The 9,912-nt window shown below is 56.2% G+C and overlaps 1 protein-coding gene across 4 annotated transcripts in view; it reads right to left on the reverse strand.

Annotated features, from left to right (window-relative positions):
* The window catches only part of LRP1 (LDL receptor related protein 1), a 124,213-nt gene extending 114,597 nt beyond the window's left edge, over positions 1 to 9,616 (reverse strand). For all 4 annotated transcript variants that reach the window (XM_058822044.1, XM_058822041.1, XM_058822042.1 and 1 more), the window contains exon 1: positions 9,471 to 9,616. In XM_058822044.1, the coding sequence (XP_058678027.1) occupies positions 9,471 to 9,543 (73 nt within the window). In that variant the 5' untranslated portion in view covers positions 9,544 to 9,616. The remainder of the gene's footprint in view (positions 1 to 9,470) is intronic.
* Between the last annotated feature and the right edge of the window lie 296 nt (positions 9,617 to 9,912).

Genomic DNA, 9,912 nt, shown 5'->3' on the forward strand with positions numbered 1-9,912 from the left:
AGAAAATTTAGGATTTTATACAGCTGAAAGAATGTAGGGATGGGCATCAGAGCAGCCAGGGAGGACAGTACGGTGCTGCTGAGTAAACCAGACTCCAAATTCACTTTTCCTGGGGGGAAACACGCTGCAGACCAGCAGAGGAGAGGCTTCACCCCTGTAAGTTGGAGGAAAAGAAAATTTAGGATTTTAAACAGCTGAAAGAGCAATGGGATGGGCATCAGAGCAGCTGGGGATGAGAGCGCAGCACTGGTGACCAAACCAGGCTCCAAATTCACTTTTCCCAGGGGAAAACATGCTGCAGGCCAGCAGAGGAGAGGCTTCACCTCTGTAAGTTACAGGAAGAGAAAATTTAGGATTTTGTACAGCTGGAAGAGCATAGGGATGGGGATGAGAGCACAGCACTGGTGACCAAACCAGGCTCCAAATTCACTTTTCCCAGGGGAAAACATGCTGCAGGCCAGCAGAGAGGCTTCACTGGCTTTAACCTCTGAAAGTTGCAAGGAAAGAAAATTTAAGATTTTATACAATAGAGACAGGCATCAGAGCAGCCGGGGAGGAGAGCACAGCACCGGTGACCAAACCAAGCTCCAAATTCACTTTTCCCGGGGGAAAACGCGCTGCAGGCCGGCAGAGGAGAGGCTGAGCGAGCCCATCTGGAAGGGCCGGGGCTGCGGCAGGAAGCGGAGCCTCGGCCGCGGGCACCGACCCAAGGATGCGCGGCCGGACCGGGCGGAGGCGGCGGCGGCACCGCCCCCGTTCCACGCCCGGTGCCCCGGAGCAGCCGCCCCGAGCGCGGGGAAGGCGGCTGGAGCGGGAAGTATTAAAGCCAAGTGCTTCCTTTTGCAAACAATAAAAAAGCACCACGATACCCGCCGGGAGGAAATGTTTCACAGCTTTTTCCTTGTGTTGGGAGCAGCTCCCGGTGCCTGGAGAGGATGGGACCACCGATGGGACAATTCACATTTATTGATAGGAATAATAATAATTGATAGAATAATAATAATTATTTATATATATAAATATAAATAAAAATAAATTTATACATATAAATATAAATAAAAATGTACATATAAATATAAATATAAAAATTAAAATTAAACTTAAAAGAAAAAGAAAATTTAATAAAAATTAAAAATAAAAATAAAAATAAAAATAGAATAAAATTTGAATTAAAAATAAAAATAAAAATAAAAATAAATTTAAGAATAAAAATAAAAATAAAATAAAACTAAAAATAAACATAAACATAAAATTAAAATAAAATAAAAATAAAAATAAAAATAAAATTAAAATAAAAATAAAAATAAAAATAAAAATAAAAATAAAAATAAAAATAAAAATAAAAATAAAAATAAAAATAAAAATAAAAATTGATACAGAAGTTTGGGTTGGATAATTAAAGTCATGAAGTGAGCATGATAAAAAATCAGGGCTAGGGTTTAGTTGAGGCATTAAGGACGAGGGAAGCCCTTTTTCTTTAGTTTAAAATGCTAAAGATGGTTCATAGCTTCTTAATGATTAGGATGATATTAGAGAGGATCAGCTGGATCATGGTTTGGGGTATCTGTGCCCCCCTCAAGTGACATAAATCATCTGGAGCTGCTCTCCTGGCAGGGACAGAGCCAGGGACAGCCCAGGGGTGGTGACACTGGCAGCAGGGGACCGGAAAGATGAGTGGCATCAGTAGGAGCTGGACTGGGTGGGCACACACTGGCACACCAGAGCGGCAGGGTGGGCACAGGGGCATCCTGCTGCTCCCCAGGACTGAGGATTTGTGTCCCTGTGCCACCCTTTAGGCCACAACATTCCAGTTTTGAGAAAATCACCAGCATGCAGGGCACAGGGAAGCAGAGGGAGGGGACCCCCAGCACCTGCCCATCCTCAGGATGAGACCCCCAATATCTGCCTGTCCCCAGGATGTGCCTCCCAACACCTGCCCATCCTTAGGATGAGACTCCCCCCCAATCTCTGCCTGTCTCTAGGATGTGACCCCCAATATCTGCCCATCCTCAGAATGAGACCCCCAATGCCTGCCCATCCTCAGGATGAGACCTCCCCCATATTTTCCTGTCCCCAGGATGTGACCCCCAACACCTGCCCATCCTCACCGTGCTCTCATTTGGAGAAACACCATCTGGCAAAAGCCTAATTAGTCCACTCAATTAAAGATGCAACTTCCAACTCAATTAGCCTCCCTCCCAGACATCCACAATTCCCACTGCTGCCCCAATCCACACATTTTGGACACCACAGAGCTGCTCTCACCTTCCTGGAGCCAGGGATGCTCTTCCCATCCCTCCCCTCGGTGGCACTGCAAGCACAGTCCCACTGGAGGAGCTCAGAGCTGCCAGCAAGGTCATTTATCCAAGAATTCTGCTGCCAAGCCCAGGAGAGGTGCTGGGACTGTCTGTGATCCTGCACAGCATCTGCATGACTGCAGCTCTCCCTTCCCTGCCTCAGGAAGGACACTGGAGTCTAAATTTAGCCCTAAAAACGGCCAGACCACGTTGAGGAACTCAACCTCTCACGACGGAACAACATCCAGGCCAACCCTCACGGCCCAGCCTGTGTTTTTCCTTCAAAAATAAAGAAAACAACGAGTTTGAGCCGAGTTAGAAAATGCTGAAAATATTTGGTGCGGCCGCAGCTGGCAGGTCAGGCTGGCCAGGAAAAAAGGGCTGGAAAGTTCAGTCAGCAGCAAAACCTGGGCTGCAAATAGCTTGAGGTGGATTGTAAAACCTCAAGGAGAGGGGGGAAAGCATCCAAACTGCAGCTGGGGGAGATGGGAGAGCCTGAGGATGGCAGGGATGGATGAAAAACGTCCCCAGGCACTCTGAAAGGCACCAAGGCCAAGTTCCTGGAGAGGGAACACAGCTGGACACGCTCTCTGGGAGGTGATGGAGATAAAATTCATGCCAAGCACAAGGAGGGTCCTGTCTGCTTGGCAAAGGCAGGATTGTGAGAAGGAAAGAGGCTGATGTACCTGCTGCTCTCAGGTGCCTCTCCTGGGGTCAGCACCCACCCCAAGGAGCCCCTTCCCAAATCTGGGACCACTGGATTCATCCCATGTGTGAGCTGGGAGAGGACTCTGGGCTTGGCAGGAACTCTCACAGAGAGAGGTTCAGACCCCATCAGGGCTGGGAGGTCTGGGGAGAACAAGAAAGGATTTATCAGCTCCAGGAAAATGCTTGGAGCGGATCTGGGAACTGAAATCATTCAGTGGCAAAGGCAGGACTGTGGGAAGGAAAGAGGCTGATGAATCTGCTGCTCTCAGGTGTCATTCCTGAGGTCAGCACCCTCTTCAAGGAGCCCCTTCCCAACTCTGGTACCACTGGATTCATCCCAGTGGAGCCCCATGGGTGGTTGGGGTGAGCTGGGAGAGGATTCTGGGGGGCACAAAAAAGGATTTATCAGCTCCAGGAAAATGCTTGGAGCGGATCTGGGAACTGAAATCATTCAGTGGCAAAGACAGGACTGTGGGAAGGACACAGGCTGATGAATCTGCTGCTCTCAGGTGCCATTCATGGGGTCAGCAGCCACTCCAAGGAGCCCATTCCCAACTCTGGAACCACTGGATTCACCCCAGTGGAGCCCCATGGGTGGTTGGGGTGAGCTGGGAGAGGACTCAGGGCTTGGCAGGAACTCTCACAGAGAGAAGTTCAGGTCTAGGAGGTCGGGGAGGGCACAAAAAAGGATTTATCTGCTCTAGGAAAGTGCTTGGAGTGGATCTGGGAACTGAAATCATCCCCAGCCTGGAAGAGGAACCTCCCGCCCCATGACAAAGCCGCGGGCTGATGGCCCTGCTGAGTCAGCAGGATGTGGCACATCCTGTGTGTCCTCCCCTCTCCCGGGCACTCCGGGGCCCCCAGGGCCCGGCCCTGGCTGTGATTTCGGGAAGCGCCTCCCATGCAAACCCCAGCTGGTCAAAGGACGCTGGAGAACCACGTGCTGCCTGCAAAACTCCATCCAAGGGCTTGGGACAGCTCCTGAAGGCACAGCCAAAATCCCTGGGGTGCTCTGGGGGTCACAGACACAGGCACAGCTCCCAAAGCAGCCAAATCCCAAAATCCCACTGTGGACACCATCCCCACGAGCTGTCCCACTCCTTGTGGAGCATCCCAGTGCTCCTGAGATGGTGGGAAGTCCTCAGGATCCACCTGACAGCCAGAGCAGATCCCTCCTCATCCAGGCTGCTGCACCAGGATGAGCCTCAAGGGACACACTGGGCAAAATCCCTGGGGTGCTCTGGAGGGGTCGCAGACACAGGCACAGCTCCCAAGGCACAGAAACCCCACTGTGGACACCATCCCAGTGCTCCTGAGATAATGGAAAAGCCTCAGCAGCAGGATCCACCTGACAGCCAGAGCAGATCCCTCCTAATCAGGGCTGCTGGACCAGGATGAGCCTCACTGGGCAGCCACGGGGCAGCAGAGTGCTGGCACAGACCCCAGTGCCCATTATTCTCACCCTGCCACTCTACAGATGCCACCAGTGCTCCCAGTTTCTCCCCAAAGAGCTCCTGGCCCTCACCCTGCCCACCCTCCATCCCCCTCCCCAGCTTAATGAGCATTAGGAGGTGACCTGGATGTTGTCACAGCCTTGAGGGACAGCCAGGTCCCCCCCGTGCCCTCCTGGAGGGGGAAGGAGTGATGGTCCTTGCCCAAACACCCTCATCCCAAGCAGTGGGAGGATGGATTTTGGGAGCCAAGCCTCTCTCCTCAAAGCTTCTCCTGCCACCACCCCGTCCCCTCAGCTGACTCCAGGGCTGTTTTCAGGACCCCACCCAGGAGCTGCTTTACACAGCTTTTCCCTTCATTTGGCTCTGACTTTCCACTCCAATCCTGCTGTTCCTGAGAGGAGAGGAGAGGGAAATGCAGCAGAGCAGAGCCTGGACAGCCCCACTGGGCAACCACAGGTCAAGAATGGGCTGGGGGTGAAGAGGAACCACAGAACAACATATGAGGAGGATGCTCCAGAAACCAGGGCCTTGAAGGTTTTGCTCCCCATCATCCCAAACCAGTTTTTAACACTGGTTAAAACACAGTTTTTACCCAGTTTTTAACACTGGAGGAAAAGCTTGAGCACGGGTCAAGAATGGGCTGGGGGCAAAGAGAAGAACCACAGAACACCAGGAGCTAACTCCTCCAGAAACCAGGGCCTAGAAGGCACAGAGAGGACCTGGATGATTTTTTCTCCCCATCATCCCAATAAGTTTTTAACACTGGTTTAAAACTCAGTTTTTACCCAGTTTTTAACACTGGAGGAAAAGCTTGAACACAGGTCAAGAATGGACAAAGAGAAACTACAGAACAACATCTGAGGAGGATGCTCCAGAAACCAGGGCCTTGAAGGCACGGGGAGGACCTGCATGGTTTTTCTCCCCAGTTTTTAACACTGGTTAAAAACCAGGTTTTACCCAGTTTTTAACACTGGAGGAAAAGCTTGAGCACAGGTCAAGAATGGGCTAGGGGCAAAGAGAAGAACCACAGAACATCTGGAGGCAGCTCCTCCAGAAACCAGGGCCTCGAAGACATAGGGAGGACCTGGATGGTTTTGCTCCCCATCATCCCAAACAGGTTTATAACACTGGTTAAAACACAGTTTTTAACCAGTTTTTAGCACTGGAGGAAAAGCTTGACCATAGGTCAAGCATGGGCTGGGGGCAAAGAAGAACCATAGAACAACATCTGAGGAGGACGCTCCAAAAACCAGGGCCTTGAAGGCACAGGGAGAACCTGGGTGGTTTTTCTCGCCAGTTTTTAACACAGTTTTTAACCAGTTTTTAACACTGGAGGAAAAGCTTGACCTGTGGTCAAGCATGGGCTGGGGGCAAACAGAAACCACAGAACACCTGGAGCCAGCTCCTCCAGAAAAAAGGGTCTTGAAGGCACAGGGAGGACCTGGATGTTTTTTCTCCCCAGTTTTTACCACTGGTTAAAACCCAGTTTTTACCCAGTTTTCATCACCAGCTGGAGCAGCCCCCGCTCCTTGCCGGTTCTCAGGCTCCCCCGGAGCACATGGAAGCAGCACGGAGAGAACACGAGGAGCGAGTGGTGGGGCTGAGACACCGAAGGAGAGGGGGCTGCCACAGCTGCTCCCACCCCCACAGCGCCCACTGAGCCTCAAGAGCTTCAGAAATGCCTGGGTTTCACCCCAAAGCTGGCACCACTGCCAGGGATGCTCCAGAGATGCCCCAGCAGGGACCGGGAGAACTTGGAGCCAGAGGTCAGCGGTCAGTTCTCTTACTGGACTCCCAAAATGTGACTCCCCAACACCTTTCACACAAGGACAGAGCCCCACAGAGCTGCTGGAAGTACAATTGTCCTGCTGGGATGCTCTAAAACATAAAAATGGGATGCTACAATGCCCCACACAGGAAGGATGGACACCCCCACAGTACCCACTGAGCCTCAGGAGCTTCAGAAATGCCTCAGCTTCACCCCAAAGCTGGCACCGCTGCCAGGGATTCTCCACCATCAGGGACAGGGAGCACTTGGAGCCAGAGGTCAGTGGTCAGACCTTTCACTGGACACCTTTCACATGAGGATAGAGCCCCACAGGGCTGCTGGAAGCACAATTGTCCTACTGGAATGCTCTGAAAAATAAATATGGGATGCTACAATGCTCCATAAAAGAATGATGGACACTCCCACAGCACCCACTGAGCCTCAGAAGCTTCAGAAACAGCGAGGAGGCAACACCTGGGCTTCACCCCAAAGCACCCCAAAGCTTCATCCCTGGAGCACCGCTGCCAGGGATGCTCCAGAAATGCCCCAGCAGGGACAGGGAGCACTTGGAGCCAGAGGTCAGTGGTCAGACCTCTCATGGGACACCTTTCACACGAGGACAGAGCCCCACAGGGCTGCTGGAAGCACAATTGTCCTGCTGGGATGCTCTAAAAAATAAAAATGGGATGCTACAATGCTCCACAGAGGAATGATGGAAACCCCTCTGGACACTGCATGGAGGAACCCACTTCCAGCAGCTCCTTCTCCTCCCAGCACCTCAAACCTCCACTGTTCACCTCCACTGAACTCAGAGCAGCTCCGGGCGTGTCCCTGCATGCTGAGGGAAGCGTGTGCACACCCACACGTGTGCACACACACACACACACATGGAAAAACACACGGGAAAACACCTGGGAACACAGGTGGGGACACCTGGGAACACACATGGGCACGCAGGGACACAAAATGGGACGTGCCAGACCACCAAGGTGGCACGAGGGAAGTGCTGCACCAAAACATCTCAGCAACCCTCAACCACAGCTATTTCCAAAACAGGAACAGGGTGATCCCTGCCTGCCCTCGCTCCACTCCTGGGGCTCTGGGGTGCCCCACACCACCCCAGTAAATGGCAGAGGACTGGGCAAGACTGGCAGTCGCACACCAGTGCCCTTTGTTCCCCATGGAAAAGCTTCCTCCCGCCCCACGGCTGGACTTTGTCCTCTTCTTCTCCAGCAAAAAGAAAAGAGCTCCCAGAGCTGCAAACAGAGGTTGTGAGTGTGAGGAATTCATTCTCCAGACAAGGATGGGGACCTGCACCCTGCTCCAAATGACCTCCTGGCCTCTCCCAGAGCCTCACTGTGGGAAGCCAGAGCCCAGCCAGGACTACGAGGGTCGAGGCACCAGCTCAGGTGGCACCTTGGTGGCACATTCTGGCTCCTAACCGACCCAACCACGTGCTTGTGGTGCCTCCACATCCACCACATGCCTCCACCTCCTCCCCACCCACAGCCTCACGCAGCTCCCAGCACCCCAAGGTGGTGGGACAGCACCTTGACCCCATCAGATCCCCAAAAAGGAGCCCTTAAGGAAGAGGGGGACATGCAGCAGGGGGGAAGGAGCATCCTCTGCCCCACTCCAGCTCCTGGTTTTGGAGCAGAGGATGGAAGAACTTCCCTTCCAGCTCATCATCTTCCCGCAGCCTGGTTTCCAAAGGCAACGCAGCTTATGCAATGAGCACTGCCTCCCTTCCGCCCCCACCAACTTCTGGATCCGCCGGCTGCTCCGAGCCACCTCCGAGTGCCACCGACACCTCGTGTCCCCGGAGAGGTGACCCCAGAGGGCTCAGCTCTCGGCCACCTGCACTGCCCGGCTCGTCGGGCTCAATCAGCCCCGCAGGTGCCACCAAGGGGGGGTGAAAGGTGCCCTGAGCTGCTCTGCTGTTGTCACCTCCCTGCAAGGGACACAGATCAAGTGTCCAACACTCCTCAATAGGGTGAGGAAGGGCTGGAGGATGGAAACCACAGGCTCCGGCCTCCTGCAGCCCCAGACATGAATCTGGGCCAGGGATCTGGCGTTTGCCCAAACCTCCTCCTCCTCCTCCTCTTCCTTCTCCATCCCTCGGACACAACGGGTCAGATGCTGCCACTGCCACGACACCAAATCCCTTCTCCAGCTTTGCTCCGAGGTGGGCAAAGGAACGGGACAGAAAAACCTGCTCCCTAAACCAAAAAACAACCCCCTCTCGTTCATCCATCATCCCGGCCTCTCATTTCACCAGGCCATTCCCGTGAGGACAGAGGGGAATCCGTCACAGGAAAGCCAAAACTGCCCCAATTTCGCTGCTTTTGAAGGGAAAAACAGCCCCGGAGCGTCCAAGCGTTGCGAGAACTTCGCCACGGCCGCCGGTTCCCGGCTGGAGCCGCTGCCAGCGCGGAGCACGGGCGCTGCCAAGAGCGGCCCCTCGCACATTCCCAGCCCGGCCATGGAGCTGACGAGCTCAAGTATTTACTGAATAGATCAATAAGGGCCGGGAACGCGACGTGCACGGCTTGGGAACGAGCGGTTTGGCAAGGAGCTGGATGGACGGATACGGGGGGGGGAGGCTGCACAAACGGACACACGGATGGGGGGGAACGAACAGCCCCGGTTGGCTGGATAAACACATTCCCAATGCCACCAGGCCCGGTCACAGCCGAACTCCGCAGCCGGGCGTCGCGGCTCCGCGAGAAGCAGCCCCGGTTATGCAAGAGGGGGAGCGTGGGGCGAGGCCGGGCTGTCACGGGCACCCCCGGGACCGCTGGGACCCCGGACCCGGTCACCCCCCGGGACACCGGGACCCCCAGTCCCGGCTCCCGCAGCGGTGCTGAGCTCCAACTTTCCCGCTTGGCTGCGGGGAAAACTTTGGATTCCAGAGGAAAATGGGATGGACGGCGGGTGGGAGCCAGGGGAACGGGTAAAAAGGAGAAAACGGGGAGCGCCAGCGAGCGGCCCCGGCGGCTGCGGGGGGATCGGAGCGGGGGGCGCACGGTGCGCTGCGGAGGGGAGCGGGGAGGACGCGCCTCCCCAGCCCGGCCCGCAGCTCCCCGCTGCCCGCCGGTCCCTCCGGTGTCCCCACGGTGCGGTGGGGCCGGGCTGCGCCCGCTCTGCTTTGTCACGGCGGCGCCCCCCGCCCCCTCCCCGCGCCCCCGACAGCGGCGGCGGCGCCTCCCCCTCCCTCCCCGCCGGTATCGCCCCCCGACTCACCTTCGAGGGCGCGGGCGGCGGGCGCGGCCAGCAGGGCCAGGAGGCTCCCGGCGAGGGCCAGCAGCGGCCCCATGCCGGCGGCTCGGCGGCGGCGGCGGCGGCGGCGGCAGCGGCGGCTCCTCACGCCGTGCTGCCCGTGGGGCGGCGCGTCCCGGGCCCGCGCACCGACATCCGCGGGGGGCGGGCGGGGGCGGGCCGGTGGCCGGGCCGGGCCGGGCCGGGGGGCGGGCGGACCCTCCGGGCTGGGCGGCGGCGGTGGCGGTGGCGGCGGGGCCGGGGGGCGGCGGCGGCGGGGGATGGGGATGGGGGGGGGGCGGGGGGGTCTGCGCGCGCCGCCGCCGCGGCGGAGGGAGGGGCGGACGGTGATTTTGGGGAGGGGGGGAGATGGAGAGCGCGCCGCCGCCCGCCTGACGTCACCGGGCTCGAGCCGCCGCCGCCGCGG

Source organism: Ammospiza caudacuta, chromosome 31, assembly GCF_027887145.1.
Source record: "Ammospiza caudacuta isolate bAmmCau1 chromosome 31, bAmmCau1.pri, whole genome shotgun sequence".
Classification (NCBI taxonomy): domain Eukaryota; kingdom Metazoa; phylum Chordata; class Aves; order Passeriformes; family Passerellidae; genus Ammospiza; species Ammospiza caudacuta.